The sequence below is a fragment of the Zonotrichia albicollis genome, chromosome 16 (genome assembly GCF_047830755.1).
Source record: "Zonotrichia albicollis isolate bZonAlb1 chromosome 16, bZonAlb1.hap1, whole genome shotgun sequence".
NCBI classification, from domain to species: Eukaryota; Metazoa; Chordata; class Aves; order Passeriformes; family Passerellidae; genus Zonotrichia; species Zonotrichia albicollis.
The window spans coordinates 9,054,978-9,073,253 of record NC_133834.1 but is presented as its reverse complement, the minus strand read 5'-3'; the positions used below and the strand labels follow the sequence as shown (position 1 = coordinate 9,073,253).

At 39.9% G+C, this 18,276-nt stretch overlaps 2 protein-coding genes and 1 long non-coding RNA gene across 4 annotated transcripts in view; all 3 read right to left on the bottom strand.

Moving 5' to 3' along the window:
• The window catches only part of SNX29 (sorting nexin 29), a 99,270-nt gene extending 95,520 nt beyond the window's left edge, over positions 1-3,750 (bottom strand). Inside the window, exon 1 of one of the 2 annotated variants that reach the window (XM_026793833.2) lies at positions 3,567-3,750. In XM_026793833.2, coding sequence (XP_026649634.2) covers positions 3,567-3,573 — 7 coding nt within the window. In that variant the 5' untranslated portion in view covers positions 3,574-3,750. The remainder of the gene's footprint in view (positions 1-3,566) is intronic. The other variant, XM_014267510.3, reaches the window with a different exon arrangement.
• Positions 3,751-4,745: 995 nt separating this feature from the next.
• On the bottom strand, positions 4,746-6,566 carry TNFRSF17 (TNF receptor superfamily member 17). Its single transcript, XM_074553192.1, has 3 exons — positions 6,319-6,566; positions 6,050-6,175; positions 4,746-5,284 (listed from the first exon to the last, which is right to left on the bottom strand). The coding sequence occupies exons 1-3, from the start codon at positions 6,431-6,433 to the stop codon at positions 5,028-5,030; spliced, it is 498 nt and encodes a 165-aa protein (XP_074409293.1). The 5' UTR covers positions 6,434-6,566; the 3' UTR covers positions 4,746-5,027.
• Positions 6,567-7,404: 838 nt separating this feature from the next.
• LOC141731047 (uncharacterized) lies at positions 7,405-13,958 on the bottom strand. The gene is made up of 3 exons (XR_012582950.1): positions 13,792-13,958; positions 8,520-8,586; positions 7,405-8,350 (listed from the first exon to the last, which is right to left on the bottom strand). It is a non-coding gene; the product is annotated as an uncharacterized LOC141731047 (long non-coding RNA).
• Between the last annotated feature and the right edge of the window lie 4,318 nt (positions 13,959-18,276).

The following is an 18,276-nucleotide window of genomic DNA, read 5'->3' as shown; positions in this document are numbered from 1 at the left end:
CATCTCTTGGGACTCTTTGTATCTATCTGGTAACAGAAATGGTTTGCAACTAGATTCCGAACCATGACAATATAAAAATCCATAAATACAGAATACATACTGATGTTCATTATACTAATTAATGTTCTAAACCACTAAAGCATGTGATACCGAACAACCTCAACTTCACAAAACTGAGTGCAATGTGCATTTTCTCCTTATTTTACTTGCAAATTTTCACTACTAACAATCATGACTGCAGGAGATTGCAACCAGTAATTCCTGAAGTTCAGATCACCCTCACCATCAGCAGGGCTATAAGGCCATGTAATGTCTCTGCTGAGGGCTTAGCTGGGGTTTCTCTTCAATGCACATCCTAAATTCCTTTGCTTAACAGAAATTTTACAGGTATAAGGAAAAGAATACTCATTATATCTGTTAAAAAAAAAAAAAACCTGAAAGATTAGGTTGTGTCTCTTTTCATGCTAAGGGTATATTTTTCTTTGTAACAAGTCTAGAAAATATGATACTATTTAAATATGGTACTATTTCGTGATGGTTTTGTTTCCAGTAGGTGGAAGGTAAAAATACATTTCCACTAACTCTGTTGAAGATTTAGTTCTTCCACATTTTCATTTTCTAAACTAAGTTTTCAGGGGAAAAAAAAAAAGGCATCTTTTTAGACAAGAGCACCAATTAAGTGTGATCAACTCCAGCTGACTAAGTCCAAGAGTGTATTACAAACTGACTAAAATACCCTTCTCTTTATTCAGTAAAACCTACAGCAACACACATACAAATACAAAACACAGAATGTATAAAAACAGCATTACTCGGAAAAAGGCTGTATTTAGACTATTGCCATAAAAAAGGAAGTTCATACTGGACTCTAAAAATAATTGTGAAAACATAAGGTTGAAAAACTAAGAAACTTCAAGAGACTTCTCCTACCAACATCTACTCGGTCAAAAAGGGTTTAAAATAGGCTCAGGTGCTGCACCTGCCTCTGTGACCCTCTTCATTTTCTGTTGTTCAAGGTCATGCTTTCCTATTTTTCAAACAAATTGCTCTCCACGCTCTGACACAAACATCCACACCTACAGCAGCAGCAAACTGCATCTAAGGAAAGGAAAGCAGGATTTTCATCCAGTTCTTCCTAGGTAAAGCCCTCTGCAGCACCACATGCAGCATATAAGTAAAATAAATAAATCTCATATTGCTCTTATATAACTTGCATTTATGTCCTGAATGCAACATTTCAGACTGCAATCTCTCTTGCTTGCTCTAATGCAGGTTCTGATGGCACAAGTTTAAAATAAAGCAAACACAGACCTAATTTAAATGCTACCTTATACTACATTATTATGATTCTACTGCTTTGCTCCCCCCACCACAAGCTGTATTTTTAAGTATTTTGAAACTGTCATTAAACAAATGACAACACCCCCAATTCTTGACAAGCACATAAATCTTGTATCCTTGTGTTATTTGTCTTTATAGTTCAGCCTAGTCAGCACTGTAGAATAAAATATGAGTATGTAATTAGTAAGCAGCATTAGTAATATTAAGGTGAGGCTTACATCAACAGGAATTTACCTCCACATCCACTAGAAATACACTGTAGCTAAAGAAAATAAACATTAACCATAATTATAGTCACTAAGAAGTTCTTCCATCTATATTTTAGGAACACCTCTGTTAGTTAAAAGGCCTAAAACTGGGCATAGAAGTACATAGAGGCAGTGCTGTTACAGGCACTAAAAGAAGGATATGGTTAAAATTGATGAGAGGTTAACATCAGCCATCTCCCTTATCTGAAACAAGCATGATAATGATATCTCAGATATTTCTGTTTTGATCAGTTTGACTTATATTATTCTAGAAAAGTACTGTACAGCACTGTGTAACAGTAATGTTTGTCAAAGTGCAACATTAGGGGGGTTTTTGTTACCTTGCCAATTGAAATTGTTGGAAAACCCCCACAATTCTTGGCAGGGGCTATACATGAGTGGTTACTATGCAATTGAACCACTACTGTTACTGTCACCCTAGGCATTACTCTATTTTAAGTAATGAAATGTTTCTTTTCTCATAAACATGTATCTCTTTGTTGTCTTAAAAAATATTAAAGGTAACAAAAATAACTACCCGATGAAGCTTTAGGCCACATGAGGTGTTACCTTGCCTTTTAAGTCACAGAATCCAAATAGAGCTCTCAAAGATTAGTCTCCTAGGAAGATTTAGGCTCCAATTTGCATAAATTTGCACAAGGCTATTCCCAGTTTGAATTTGAAGGGCTGAGGTTTTCCATATGAAAACGATGACTCTTACAAATTCTGTAATAAGGATTTAGTCTATATTGTATCAAGATCTGAAACATTTGAGAAACTTTCTTTTCTCATGCTTTGAAAGATTTCACTGTTACTTGCATTTTCCACAAGCAGTTTCCCCATTTTAATCTCTTTTTTTGCCTCATCTCTCCCACAAAAATCTTCAACTTTCTTCCTACCATAAAGGTCAGATCAAAACAGAGAAAAACACAAGTGAAGAGGTTTTATTTTTCAGTTCACTTTCAGAAATGTCTGCTCCCCACAAAACAGATAGTATTTAGTTACTCCAGTTAACTCCTCAGTTTATTTCTCACTGCCTTTAACAACAAAGACCACCATGCATTAGAGCAGGGTGGGAGATCAATGTGTGATCCAGTCCTCCGGTGCAGAGTGCTGTCTGCAACTTCCATTGCTGACGATGGACAAACAAACCCATCAAAGTTTTACTAAAGCACCTCCCTTCTCAAAAAGCCCCAAACAAGTCCTTGCCAATGTATTTTAATACATATTAAATAAATACCACTTATCCTTTACATCTACAAGTGTATAAGAAATTTTATGTCTATCCTAACAAATATCTCCATGCTTGCTCATTCAAGCAGATCTGCTTCCTCCAGTCCTGTAGTTTATGGGTCATAATTCTCATGCAAAGCTTCGAGTATTTCCTTGACAAACACGTCAAAAAGCTCAGGATTTAGCACACTTTTACCCTCAAGATTTAACACACCCCCGGCACCGCTCCCCTCTACCACAGAAATTACCGCATCCAGACAGACACATCCTCACCGGGACTCAGACAGGGACACAGCAACAGGGCCCTTTCTCCACAAGCCGTGGTTCTCACCTCTCCCACCGACTGCATGCTCCTGAGCTCATATTTTTAATTTTTTTAAACTCCTATTTTTTCTTGGTCATTTATTTCCTCAGGAGTATTTCCTATGAGTTTGCACAGCTGAGGCAACACAGATGCCCGAGCCCAGCATCACTTGTGCTGTGAGGCTGTGAGCCAGTGTCACGCTCAAGGGCAAGACTTAGGATTTAAAACGGGGTAAAACATCACTTCGGGGAGCCGGAACGAGGAACGGGGTGCGGAGATAAGAGACCCAAGTGTCCTGTGCCTCAGCACGGCACCAGGGAGCACCGGGGGGGAACGAGGGCAGTGCCACTCCCGCCCGGGCCCCCCGGGCACCTCTGCCCGCGCCAGCCCCCACAGCGCCCGGCGGGCCCGGGCGGAGGGGCCGGCCCGGCCGCACTCACCGCTCATGGTGCCCGCGGGGCTCCGTCCGCCGGAGCCGCCGCTCTCCCGCACAGCCACGGCCGGGCCGGCAGCCACCGCCCGCCCCGGAACCCGCCCGGCGCCCCGGAAGGTAAACACGGCCCCGGGAGCGCCGCGGAGCGCGTCCGACCCGGGGCTCCTCAGCGCGGCCCTGCGCCCTCAGCGCGCCCCGGTCCCGGAGCCGCCCGGCCCCAGGCGGGCAAAGCCGTCCTGAGGGGCAGGAACGCGGCACTGCCAAAGGAACGGTGAGAAAAGTGGAGATAACCCCGCATGTGCTGTGCGGGGTGGAAGCTCGGAAAGGCATGTTAAATAAAACCAAAAAGATGATAATAACAAATTTCTTAAGTCTCTAGGCCTATTTGAGAGGTGTTGGCCCTGTGTGGCCAAAGCGACACAGAGCGTCTAACTCCCAACTCACCCCAAACCTTGTGTCAGCCTCCTCATGATGCTGTAGCTGATCATTTGTAAATGTCATGCAATGAAATACTTCAATTCATCATTCATGCAGGAACCTGAAGTAGAATGTTAGCTACAATTAAAGATGATTGTTGTTGTGGTTGTTGCTTCTGTTGCACTTTTCCAGGAATAAAATTGTGGCCTAATATTGGGAAAGTAACATTAATGCTTGCAAGGCAAGGTGACAGAAATATATTCCTAATTTTAGGTCACAGAGTGGTCTAGCATGACTAATCACCCATCCTTATAAATGTAACAAGGGTAAGTAAAAAAAAATAAATAAAAGAGAAATAAATCTCAGTCTGAAAACACTTGGCTCTGAAAGGAAAGCCTGCCCACCAGGAAATACATGGGATTGCAGGGATTGCAGCGAAGGCCAGGAGTTGGACATCCGTGACCCTTTTGGTTTCCTTCTGACTCAGGACATTCTGTGATCTGTGCTCCCCAGCACCACCAGCATCCCTTAGGGTGACCCAGGGACATCTTCTGAACCCAGGGGACTCCATACTCTACAGGGTATCCATCTTTAGAACATTCCTATTTCAAGTGCTGAAATTACTCAAGAGTGGGGATGTACTGTAGGTCTTCATTTCTGCCTATTGGAAGAGTTCCTGTGTACCATCGAGTAGTTTTTGGCAGAAGATCTGAGTCTAACATGAGCATACATATTTGCAAACTTGTTTATTTTGTATATATGTGCTGTAAGTAGGTATAATCTCTAAAGGCAGAAAAAGCTGTCCTATGTAAGGACTTTCTGAAATTAAAAATTCCAATAACTAGTTGAGTGTCTGAGGTTACTGTAGAAATACTTGACTAATGAAATACTAGAATTAGAAATAATGGCAATATTAATGCAAGCACAATGGGAGATCTCCAAGGATGATGCAAGTATTCTTCATTCTCCACTGACTGCAAGTATTAAGGTTTACAGCTATACTGGAATAACTCATTTATTATTACTCAGTACAAAAACACTTCCCTCCCAGTCATCCAACACCCAGAACATAGTTGCAATAATCAAAAGATTTGGTGGTAACTAGAACAGTAGCTCGTTCTTCAGTAGCTGGTAATGGAAATGAAGTTTCACAGCCAGTCTGAGGTTTCACCAAGCCACAGTCACTGCAAGTGCATTCTTCCACTGAATACATTAATGTTTCTCTGGGAGGTGTGTGTCTGATTTCTTCTGTGTTCACACTGCTTTCAGTATTAGCCTTGAGAATGTTGTTTGGCTCCACAGAGGAGTCTGTAATATACAGAAGTTAATTTAGTACATACATCATGCTATACTGAACAAAGAGCTGTTAAAGGTCCAGATTTCATTATGGCCCAACTATGTTCCAACCTCAGTGAAAATTTTAAGATATAGTGAAAGTTTTAAGATGTACATATGATAATCTTTTGTTTTATGACAACACAACATTCTACTTCAGAATAAACATTGAAATAATTCAACACATTTTCTAGTCGGTTATTATTTATTGTCTGAAACCTCACAAATACAGGATTTGCAAAATGGAAAAAACCTTTTTTCACCTTCACAAAATATACCACATATGCTTCTCACAGACTACAATATTAAATAAAATTATTTAAAGTCTTATAAAATGAAAAGCTAATATTGAATGTGTATCGTCTGCCTGGGAACAACTCCTTTTGCATTCAGTGAGGGTGAAACCCTTATGAAGTTTTTTGCTTTTAAGTTTTCATAAATGATTTCTCAAACAGCAGCAAGTAAGCCACGTATGAATATACAACAACACAATCCTCACAGGATCCAGAAACAACAAAGAGAAATTGCTGCTTTTGCAAGTCAACATCTGGATATTTATTCCCTAATAACTATGATAATTTCATGGAGACTGTTTGAGGAATACCAAGCAATCCAACAAAGACCAAACAATCCAACAAATACAGTACTGAGAATCTGGAATATATACAATGGTTTTACATGTTAAGAGTAGCTAAAATGTACAATGATCTAAAATTATTTGATGAAGAATTTATTCACCTGTGTTTTGCAGTTTTTGTTGCTTTAGGTGCTTCCATTTAAACAAGACCATTAAGGTAAATAGAGTGAATATTAAAATCAACCCTATGCCCAAACAAATCCAAAGGATTCCACTCGAATCGGTTCCTTGTGAAACAAAAGAGATGCATTACATTAATCACAAACAACAACTCATGTGCAGTAAACATGTCCAACACATCAAACCTGAGTGTAAAACACAAGATGAAGATGCCCAGCACGGGCACAGAGGATTGCAGAAGTTTACTTACTCTTCTCACAGTAGTTTTCACAGGAGGGCGGGGGTGCGCTGGAACACCGCAGGTGACAAGGAGTACAAGAGAGCAGCAAATTATCAAAGTATTCATTTTTGGGGCACTGTGCCATCAGGAGCAGTAATTATGGAACTACAAAGCCACAAAAATTGTAAAAGAGCGAGGACCATCTACAGAAAGCTTCTGAGTTCTCAGTTTGAGCAACTCTAAGAACAGCTAGCAGTAATAATGGACTTCCATCACAGCTCCACTACATGGGATCATGTTACAGTAAAAGGATTTAACTCTGAGGTCCCCAAGGAATGACTGTTCCTTTTTTGGCAATTCACAATCTTAGAAAAACTGAGCAGCTGCACCAAGATAGTTTTCAATGTAAATTTTGTCTGAAACAGAAAATGGTTATTTATAGATGCTTCTAGAGCAGGTGCTAAGTACTACAAACTGTAGAGAAGAAAGATCTCCAAGCAGGAGTTCATAATAATTGTTCTTGTCTCTAAAACTGGGGTTTTTTTCCATGGTGATTGCTTCTCAATTCTGAATTAGCCTCATTTATCACCTATTAGGGCTTGGTTGGCATTTTTGCTTAGTTCATTTTGGGGGTTTTAGCTTTTTTTTTTTTTTTTTTTTTGCTTATAACCATATTTCTATGAAAAATTTAATATGATTACATTCTAATAATGAAAGAAGTGCTATATTAATATTTTACAATTTTGATTCAAAACATCATTTGCATTTTTCACTTCTTTTTCCATAATACAGAACTGTCATTGGGCTAAAACTGGAGTACCCAACACAGAAAAGTAAGTTTATAGGATGCCTTCTTCCCAGCCAGGTAGAGGTATATACAGTGAATGTAACATTTCTGAAAATGTATTTGGTCTCCTCACAGAAAAAATAAAAAGCTTTGACTAAAGACTGTCACAATGAAAGTAGTTTACACAGATAATTTGTATCTTGATATTTTATTCTAATAGAATTTATTTTAAATACAAAGTTAACTAATTTCTAGCAATTAGCAGTGTTAGAAATTAGTTAATTTCTAGCAAGTAAAAATAACTGCCTCTATCCAGTATCACTGCCACAGACAGATCAGAATTACAGGCTCTCTTTCTTTATCATATTTAAGTTAATTGCCTTTTTCACTACAGAAATATAAAAGAAAAGCATTGTATAAGGAGTTGTAATTTCAAACCACATTACTATGAGACTCATTTTCCCACAAAATGCACCATGTGGAAATACACAAACTGTTTTTAGTGCAGCAGTCTAACAGATCTGTGTTCTGGTCTCTGGCAGATGGAAATGCTTATTGTGGCTTCTGCACTTGTTTCCATGGGCCAGGTGCACAGCTCAGGGCTTTCTATCACAGGCTTTTCTCCCTCTTCAAGATTAGTGGATAAACAGGAATTGATGAACTCTGATTTAGGTGTGACAGAAGAAAATAAGGGTAGAGACTGTGGGTTATGCCAAAACTTTCTCTAGGAAGTCAGTGCTGGTGCTGAAGTCATAAAACTGGTTCTGCCTTGCTCCATACAATCACACTGTGGGGGAAGAAACCTCAGTTATGGCTGCAATACCATCCTTGTTTCTGATGAAGCACCATTTGGTACTTTATGCACAGAGTAATTTCAGGTTTTGCTTTTAAGATGCTGTTTAGCCTTTTCAGCCATGGAGAGGACAATCACATTCCCAAGAGTGATCTCAAGAAAGCAGGTACTCATGATACCACTTCATGATACTCATGACACCTCTTCATGGTACCCACAGGTACAGTAAGTGAATTTCAGGACAGACACGCTGATCCAATTCTTTAAGCTTTGATCCACTGATTCTGTGAAAGATGCCAGCCTTTGCTGCACTCCTGGGTGGCTGTTTCAGGGGTGCAACACCTTGCATTTGTCTGTTGGACTTTGTGATGCACTCCTAATCCACGTGTTGCTGTGATGTGTCCTACAACTGATATCTACTTGATATGATATTGGTACTATTCATAAAAACTGTAAAGAGACTTTGCAAGAGAAATGTTGATCTAAAAGCAAGGAAAGAAATAACAAAATGAGCCTGTGTCTGGAGGCCACCAAGGATATGGTTAGATTATATACAGATAAGCTGATTAAGTGTCTTGGTGTTAGTGAAAGGGATGGTCCTGCTCTTCACTCTGTATACTCTGAAATGTGAGGAAGGGCTGGAGGGCTTACCTGACCACATGGCAAACAGCTTGAATTCATTAATCCAGTCAGTTCATGGAGTTTTACATCCTAGGGCCTGGAAAAAAGGCCAGAAACAACACAGAAAAAAAAATTGTAAATATAAACAGCTGATCACCTACTGGTGACATGCAACTTGGTCCACCAGAGAAATCCACATTTGGTGAACTAATTCACCAATGTCTTTATTTGAAAAGTCCTGTCACACTCTAAGTACAATAGAAATTCATTTATGCCTAATTATTTGAGATTGTATATATAGGGTAATAAGATATTGTGGCAGAAATGTTTTCTCTCCCAGTTGGCCAGAAAGTTTTCCTATATGGCTGGTTAGAGTTCAAACATATTTCTTGTAAGACACAAAGTAAATACAAAGTAGTCTCATGTTTTCAGTCAAACTCTAGGAAACTTCCCCCCAAGTAAAAAGCACAGTACAGCTCATTTCATCAGAGCTCTGGAGAATGATGCTGTCTCTTACAGCAATCATTCTCCCTCTACAGTTGGACCACTATTTCCCAAAGCTTACAGCCTCTAAGGATAAACTAATTTTTTTGACAGTTGTGCCCCAAACCACAAATCCTTGCTAATTAAGCAATACATTTTTCACACATTGGAAACTGGGGAGCAATGACAGTAAAGGGTCTCTACTGTGTCATTCCTTTAAGCAGCCACCACTCAAGTCCCAGCCCTTTTCCCTTAGCTGTACACAGTGCCAGTGATGTATGCAATGACAAAACACAGGCAACAAATGGTTCAAAAAACTGTGAGGAATTATGGTTGTCATGGCCTGCTGCCCTTGTTTTCTGCACATGCTAACGTTCAGAAGTTCCTCTCCTCAAGGGCATAAAGCAAGCATGTAATCAATTGATCTTGATAAGCAATAGATCCCACTGACAGATCCCACTACACATCTAAAGCACACATTATTTCAAAACCTATGTCCAGGAGTAAGAAAGACATTTTCTACCTTAACAGGGTTTTTGTGCAACTTTCAGTTTTGAGTAATTTTGATAGCAAGGAGCTAATATTAAAAAAAAGCCAAACAAACAACCCTTTAAACATTTTTTTGGGAGAAAAATGTGTGTGCAAAGTGTGCTTTAATATAAGATGCTTTGTACCTGCATGGAGAAGCTGTTTATAAAGTAAAATATTGGATTCAGCCAACAAATGAAACAAAAACCAGAAGCATTAAGAATAAATTCATTAAGTGACATTAAGGATATTGTTACTTAGAAACTGTAGTTATGTTATGTTAATAATTGTTCCACTGCCTTGTACAATACACATTAAATCCTCTAAGCAGAACCTTAATTTGCTATATGTAGACTATGCAAACACACATAAAATGAGATGATGGTATGGAATGATGGTTCTCCTACAGTGATATTTACCTTTAGGGAATAATAAATACATGCCTTACTTACCAGTAAAGTTACATTTCAGCTCTTGTTCAGTTATGGGATTTACAGAGTTTGCACTGGCTTTCCAAACAATTACACATTAATGCTAATAAATGCTCTCTTCTTTTAATTTGATTTTGCTTCAAAAGGATGGCAGAAATTAGCAGAGTTGGACAAAATAATAAAGGATTTATCAACTACAATAATCATTTAGCCATAAATCACGAAGTATTGCCAGGGAAGTATTACTGTGACTGAAATTCAAAGACTCCCCAAGACATCCTCTAAGAATAATTCAGACAAGTTAAGTTGGCCTGCTGGAGTTGGCATCCTTACAGAGAGCAATGGGAAAAAATGCAAAAAGAGAAGTATCAACTGCAGAAACAACAGGAAGAAAAAAGAGAAAAGGAAAACCAGTTCTCAGATTTGTTTCTAAAATGTTTCTGTCTGACTCAGGAGTGACATCTGGGGACAATTTATAAAGACTAGTATAAATTATATTTTCTGATTGTTGTTTAGAAGAATGGTTTTAGTACTGACAGTTCTAGTAGGATATCAAATTGCTGAGCAGGATTTCAAAAAATCAAATCACTTTTACTGGTGAAGAGAGTACAGGTGAAGGGAGCCCAGCAGAGCAGGAGCTTTGGAGCTGAAATTCCCATTGCAGTTGTACACAGACATGCACAAATTCCCACTGGAGCTGTACACAGACATGCACAAACGTTTCAGCAGGACACCTCCAGTTCCGTGTTGCTCTGGCAGAAATGGGCACACCAAGCACTGAACATCCAGCCAGAGCATTTCCTGCCATGAACCCAAACTTGACTGTTAGTTTTGTTAAACATCTGGAGAAACTCAAGAGTTCCAGAAATCTTTGTCAGTTCTTATTTGTGACATTTAAATTGATATTACATGACAGAGATCAGTCAAGAAAAATTTTATCTTTCACTATTTAATTTGAAAAAAGCTATTGTGTCTAAGCCAAAATAATAAAATGAGAACTTTGGATGGAAAATCAAAGTAAGTAATATCATCCTGTCAATGATTAAAGATTGAAATTCATCTTTCACAGAACAATAACTTGAGATCTGTTTACCACACATAACTTAAACAACAGTTTTGTTCTGGCACTGCTTCGGGCTTTCTCTGTTGAAGCTTGTGCCAACTTTTTTGCCTGACTGTACTTCAGAAATTCTGCTGGCACAATTACATAGCACTTACCAAGAGAAAGAGGGTTTTCTGCTAGGACTATAACATTCCCTTCACAAACAGCATTAGCTAGGCTGACAAAGGAATTCTTCTGGTTGTATAGCTGCTTCTACATTGATGGCTTTGTGCTGGCACAGCTCTTTTTTTCCCACTCACTAAGGCCACTGACCTACACTGTCAAATCTTATACTACAGGCTTGCTCTGATCCTCTCCAATTCTCTAAAGCTATTTACAGAATAAATCCCCCAAAAAAGTCTCTTATAAATCACCTCACCTCAACAATCCTAAAAATCTGTAAGACAAATGTACATACCAAAAAACAACACTTTTTCTTCTCAAAAGTTATTGCACTTCAAGGAACAGCAGTCCTATAGACAGTCATCTCCTCAAACAGTGTTAAAACTTTCTGAAACAGTTCTTTTCAGAAATCCATCTTTGTGAAGTGCATGCTTTGACTGTGTGGCTGGGAGGAGATAAGCTGTTCTAGGAATGGGGTACACACTGCTAGTAAATAAATAAAAGGATGGAGCTATTAAAGGGTTCATCATGCTCATTAACTTTTACAAGCTGCACAGAACAATGCTGCTTTTAGACAAAATATTGTTTAATGTCATTTGCACACAGAGCAAAAACAAGAACAATGTGGATTTTGCCTGTTTGGTTCAGCACATTTTAATTAGACCACAGCTTTGAAAAGAGTGATGTTGCTGGTGCTACACTGAGTATTTCCAAAATGGATTAAAGAGCAAAACAACAGAAGAGAAAATGTTCCTTTAAAATAGTGATTAAAATAACAATAGTATAAACACAGTCAATTAAATCACAGACAGCTTCTGTGTCCCCCACTGTGTTCAAAGCTGACTTAGCTAAGAACCAGCTCATGGAACAGAGGAAGTGCACAGCCCAGGAAAGCAGTCCTAATAGCCTGCAAAACCTTGGGGCAAAGAGGACACCTTTTCATTTTTCTGACATCCCACATGTGCCAGAATAGTTATGTAACCTCTAAGGACAATGCATAAAAAAGGAATTGTGCAAGCAAGTTTGGATTAAGCCAATGCTTGTTAGAATGCCAGTGACATTTTTGTGTTGGTACAATAGTTTTTACAAAATGCAAATATAATTTATTACTTCATGTAAACACATTTTGTGTTGGAAAAATAATTTCTTATGTGCTACTATTTTAGTGATTTTGCAGGTGGACAAAATAAACTGAAAATCATCAGCAGTATAATGCCAACAGGAGTACTGGAGTTACAACAAAAATAAATGTGCAGGAACAATTATGAATTATGTGAAGTGTTTGGCATACACTAAAGTCTAACATAAATATTTGTTCTGGTAATTTTAGCCAAATTCTCTAGCTATTCAGAGATTTGAGTAACACACATTCATTTTTTTCAAATTCTCATGTACAGCATCACAGTGTCAATGTGTGCTCTCTCTCAAGACAGGAGGGAAATTGTAATTGATTTTGCCACCACTAGTCCAGAATAATTCCCCATGCAAATTGCTGTCTCTGGAATAAGAATACTGGCACAGAATACTTCTAGAGTAATTAAGCCTATTTAGAAACAAGCTCACTATTTCATTCTCACAATTCCATAATGAAGTAATTATTTTCTGCAACAATGTTAACATGTTAACTAGCCATAGAAGAGCAGCTTTAAAAATCCCATGATGCTGTTATTCTTCCTTCATAACAATAATGCCATTCTGCTTTAGTCATTTCTGAAACTAAAATCTTAAGGGATCTCTAATGGACAACATGCTCCCGCAACTGGAATTCCAGAGAATTAGAAAGTTGAAAAGAAAGCACATGAAAATCCCACATGGAAGCAGTTCTCTATTTCCCCCTCCCTTGAGACAGACAGCGTGTAAAACTGTCCATATAAAACTGAAGTGTTACAAAACTTTAACCATATTTATAAAGCAGGAGATCTGGCCTGGAGTTATTACAGCACCCAGCAGCTCCCCCACGTCAGGGAATCCCTGCATGTCAGAAAGGCTGGGAATAAAGAGTGTGTTAATCCCAGCCACTCCTCAGCACACCGTGCTCCAGCCCCTTCCCCAGCTCTGCTCCTTTCTCTGACATTACCCAGCACCTCCATGTGCAGTTCTTGTCATGAGAGCTGGACACAGCACTCAAGGTGTGGCCTCAGCAGTGACTGTGCTGGTCCTGCTGGCCATGCTGCTTCTAAGGAAGCAAAAGGTGAATTTTCTAATCAAAACATTGCTGATAAGCAGAGGTCTGGATTGTGATTCGCAAGATTTCTTTTCAGCTGCTTCAGTATTTTGATTGACACGATGCCAATCCCACCAATCCTACACCTGGCTTTCAGATCTCTGAAACCACAATCTCTGCCTTTCTTCCAAATAGATTCCTGTCTGTAACCTTCCCAGCCCCAGGTCAGTCGCTGTTTACATCACTGAAGGGATCTCACTCTTCCCTTCCTTGGATGTGCGTTCTTTGCTCAGCACATTCCTTCCACATTAAGCAATCCCTCTGCTATTTACAACATTTTAACTGTCACAGGTTTATAAATACACATAGGTTCTTCACAATGTGCACACCTAAATCCCCATCTTTGTTTCTTTTGAGCTTTCATAGCAAGAAACCCACACACACAACAGTTTTGACAGAAAAACTACTTACCTAAACTACTCTCCCACTCCTATTTTTCAGTCTGGAGTCTCACAGTATCAAAACCACAGAAGAAATCCTGTCTAAGGAGGAACTGCACTGCCTGTGCATTCAAAGAGAGGCACTGTGAGCAAAGATCCAACAAGAACCCACCTTACACATCTCTGAGACCTAAACAATACAGGGTAACTAAGCAATAGATCACACAGCTGAGAACTCTGAGCCTCCAGTTAGAGTCACCTGAAAAAAGGGGACTGCACTTGCAAAAAAAGACCTTTCAGTCTTTCTTTTTAGAGAATAAAGGTTGTGTATACACATAGAAGTGAGAGACACACATGACTATTTTTAAAAATAATGAGCTGGGCATGTGAGGTGTTTGAGAGCTGAGAAGATGGACACAAAATAACAAACTGGCATTTTGGTGTAGCAATTCAAGTATTTCTTTTGCTATCTAAAAGAAGACCAATTAACTTTATGCCATTTTTGAAGCCTGTGTTTAATTGCTCCAAAAGGAGCCATCAAAAAAGGCTTTAACTAGATTGGAGCCCTCAAATAGAAGAACCCAGCTCCAAAGTACTCATTGCCAACCCACAATGAAATGTGAGACAAATTCTAAATTCCTTGGCAGATGTGGACTAATTCTATGATTGGACTGTGAAACAGAGCTTATGCTCTAGTGCTACATTTGGAAAACCAAAGAAGACTTTTATTTGAAATTCTTCCAATGAAATAGCTTCAAATACATTTCCATGAGGGAATTCATGGGCTGCAGTTCTGCCAGTGCCCAGCACAGGGAGAGGAACAGGCCAGAAAGAGCATTTGTTAAATAGCAGTGTTGGAACAACAAATCAGTAAAAAGATGTTTCCAGGGCAAGATGTCTTAGTTTGGATTAGACATGGTCTTGTGTAAATATAAAAGCCTCTTTATTCACTGACACTTCCACAAGCACCAGTAAAGCTTAGGAGAGACTTGGCTCTTAATGAGGCCATCATGCTGAAACAGTTGTGTTTTCTATTCTCTAGTTCTCAGCTACACCTGCACAGACTACCTGGAGAGAGAATCTGCCAGACTTTAAAAACATTAGTTTATACATTTCTGGCACCTAGTCAAACTTCTAGTAATTTACCTCTTGCCTCCTGTCCTTTCTTTTTTCTAAGTAAATAACTTGTTGCTTTGGCTTTGCTTCTAAAGGCTCTTTCTGACTTCAAAGCAATTCTAAATATCAGGCTACTCATTTAGGTGCATAGCTACTGTACATATTTGAATACCTTTAAATATCAGGGTATGGCTCACAGTGTGTCACCCAATCCCAGCTTGCTGCCACACCAGAAAGGGAAGTTGTATTCCTTTCCTGCTCCTCCCAGTCTCAGCCAAAATGTTTCTTCCCATGTTGCAGTAGCTCAGGAAGTTGATGTCAAGGTAAACTGAGTCAATTAAATCATAACTCAAACCTAAAACAACTCTCTTTCCATTTTATGGCTGTTGGTAGTTCATGGAATTTTAAAAACTTACATGTTGGTGGTGAGCAAGTAACTTCTTGAAGCTGTTCACCTCTTTGGAGCTTTCTAGTGAAATCCATCTTTCTCTTCTGCTTCACATGGCTAAAGCATTGGTGCTTCATAGGTGTCCTTGCCAGGCTGCCAAGTGCTTGTGGGAGCTTGGGTGGGAGTTACTGCCACAGTACAGACCATTGTTTCTCAGGCCATGTGAGCAGAGCCCTCCACTTCACTGCTGCAGGACTGACTCACCACACACTGCAAATTAGTGCTGAAGCTGCCTTGGGATAGTTTATTGCATTAATAACTTGCTCTCACCAAAAAATAAGTCCTGTTCCCCAATCTTACTTCATACCAGCCCTGGCATTTGTCAAATGCATCTTATTTGATTCAGCTGAATAGCCCAGGAGGAAACAGAAAGTGGATGATTCTGTCACTAAATGTAATGAGCTGGACAGACTCAGCACAGGCTCTCAGAGCTCAGAGGCAGCACAAGGATGGAAGAACTGCAGTTGAGGGGGAACAATTTCTTTGCCCCTCAGTCATCATAGGTTAACCCTAAGTTGGGCCAGACTCCTCTTTTCTAAGCAATCTTGATCACTTAAGTCATTCATGACATGGGAATGGATTTATGTGGGTGGTTCTCAATAAGAAAAGCATTTTAGCATTTATTAAATGAAGAGCTGGTATATTTATTCTGAACATTTTGATGCAGAAGAGATTTAAACAAGAAAAGCTTTAAGAATGCTTTAAAACCTCAAGCAAACAGGACCATTTACACTCCAGTGGATATTTTGCCAGTAAAATTATCATAATTCCACTTTTGTTTTGAGTACCAGCTGTTCCAAAGTGGAAAAACAAACTACTAGCCCTGTTAAAAATGTAGTGTTTGAGTTTACACAATTCCATGTGTGACAGCCTGCAAAACAGGTTGGTACACTCTGAAGGACATCTGGCATCTTTTGAAATTCTGTGGACTAATTGTTTATATCCTAGCAAGAACCTAGGGAATAAGTACCTTTCAAGGAAGGAAGAAAAGTTGTGAAACACAACTAATTCTTTTCCCCTGAAATCAGGGTAATATGCACTTCTGCACCTCAGATCAAACACATATTTGGCCCTACTCCCCCTACACTAACAAAAAAAAAAATTATCACAACTCAGAAAATGATAAAAAATTATCAAAACTCGCCACTTCATGAGCCATCACAAAGAAAGCAAATTTCAAAAACCTTCAAGAATTTTTTTAATGAATGCCAAAAAGTGTGCAAGAATTGCTGTGTCTGTGCTGATCATCTTAAGGTACATCTCAACTGCTCAGAAAAGGCAGCTCCTGCCTCCAGTTGGGGCAGGGCTCAAACCAAACACCAGCTTGCAATACAGCATTGCACTCATTATAAACCTGTTCCATGCTCACAGTGACAGTAAAAAGTGTTCAGGAACAAGTCACTCTGTCAGCAGAACGCATGCAGCTTGCTCTCCAGTGCAGCTCGAGCTATTATTCAACACCAGTAATCCCTGAGTGCTGAAATGCTGCTACCTTGTTTCTGTACTATGTGAAATGTATCAGACACCTCCTGGCTAATAAATGTCACCTAAAAAGGTTAGAACTAAAAGAAAACAAACCCAAACAATGGACTGTGTACTACTTTTCCTTTTGTTAAACAGAAAAGTGATGGCCATGCACAGCTGGGACTTACTGGCAGCTTGACAAAATTCCAAATATTACAACAGTAGCACAGGTGAGACTATTCCTTAATTACACTCGATTTGAAAAATAGACACTGACAATGTCTGAAAACTGGAGAGTAACTCTGTGCCAGAGAATAGGGTTAGGGTCAGACTCTTGGTGGTGCTTGAAGGAAAGGCTTCCACTTAGGCACAGATTTTTAGTCTCTCGTTATAAGTGATAGTCTTTCTTACAAAATGAACTTTCTGCGGTGTTAGTGGGGCTTTGGTTTTGTTGGTTTTTGGGGTTTTTTTGGTTTGTTTGTTTTTTTTTTTTTTGCTTTTGTAAGTGCTACCCGGCACACTAATGTTTTCCCTGGTTATGATCTGTTGGAAGCCCAGATTTCCATTAACATCTGTAGAAGTTTTTGTTTGTCCATGCTCCACATGTTGCTGCTGGTGTGCAGCCAGAAGCCCTCTGGTTCTCATGTCAGGATTGCATTACACAAACGCCCCTTCAGGAGAGCTTTTGTTCTCCAACCAAAACTGCCCAGGACTCTGTACCAAAGGGACATCTTGCATTTTTAGTTCTAAGACCACCTGCTTTAAAACAACCCTGTAATCTGTCCTACAGTGTTCTGATATGAATAATGTTGAAGATGACTCACTCCTCACATGTTGGCACTACAAGAAACCCCCAAGTATTTGCTTTGTGTAGTTTTAAACACACTGTACCTTATGAGACAAAATGCTGCCACAATCAAAATCTACTTGTTTCCCCTCTGTTCTACGCCGTTGCCTCCAAATATACTTAACTTCAAGCCATGTTTTTTGGGTTTGTTTGTTGAGATTTTGTTTTAAACACTTCTAAAGAGTCATACCAGTGGAGGGAGGGCCTCAGTATTTGCAAAGTCCTACTGACAGGCTTAACTGGATGGGGTTTTTACATTATAACAACCAAGTGAAAGTGTCCTATAGAATGACCAAAACTGGAACTTTCCCTGCATCCTGTCCACTTCTGGCTGGACAGGTAGGACACCGTTCCCTCTCGCATCCCGTAGGACGCCGTGTGCTCCCCCAGCTTCCCCGGGAGCTCTGCAGCCGCCTCAGCTCTCCGGGACGGGTTCGGTGGGAAGAGTTGGGAGCTGACCCGGGCGGTTCCGGTCCCGCCTGTCCTGTCCCTGTGCCCCTCAGCTCCCCAGGACGGGTTCGGTGTGTTCTGGGAGCTGACCCGGACGGTTCCGGTCCCGCCTGAGGCGTTCGCGCCAACTCCGCGTTCCGCATCCCCCTGGAAAAGGGGGCGGGGCCGGCAGGGACCCACGGCACGCGCGG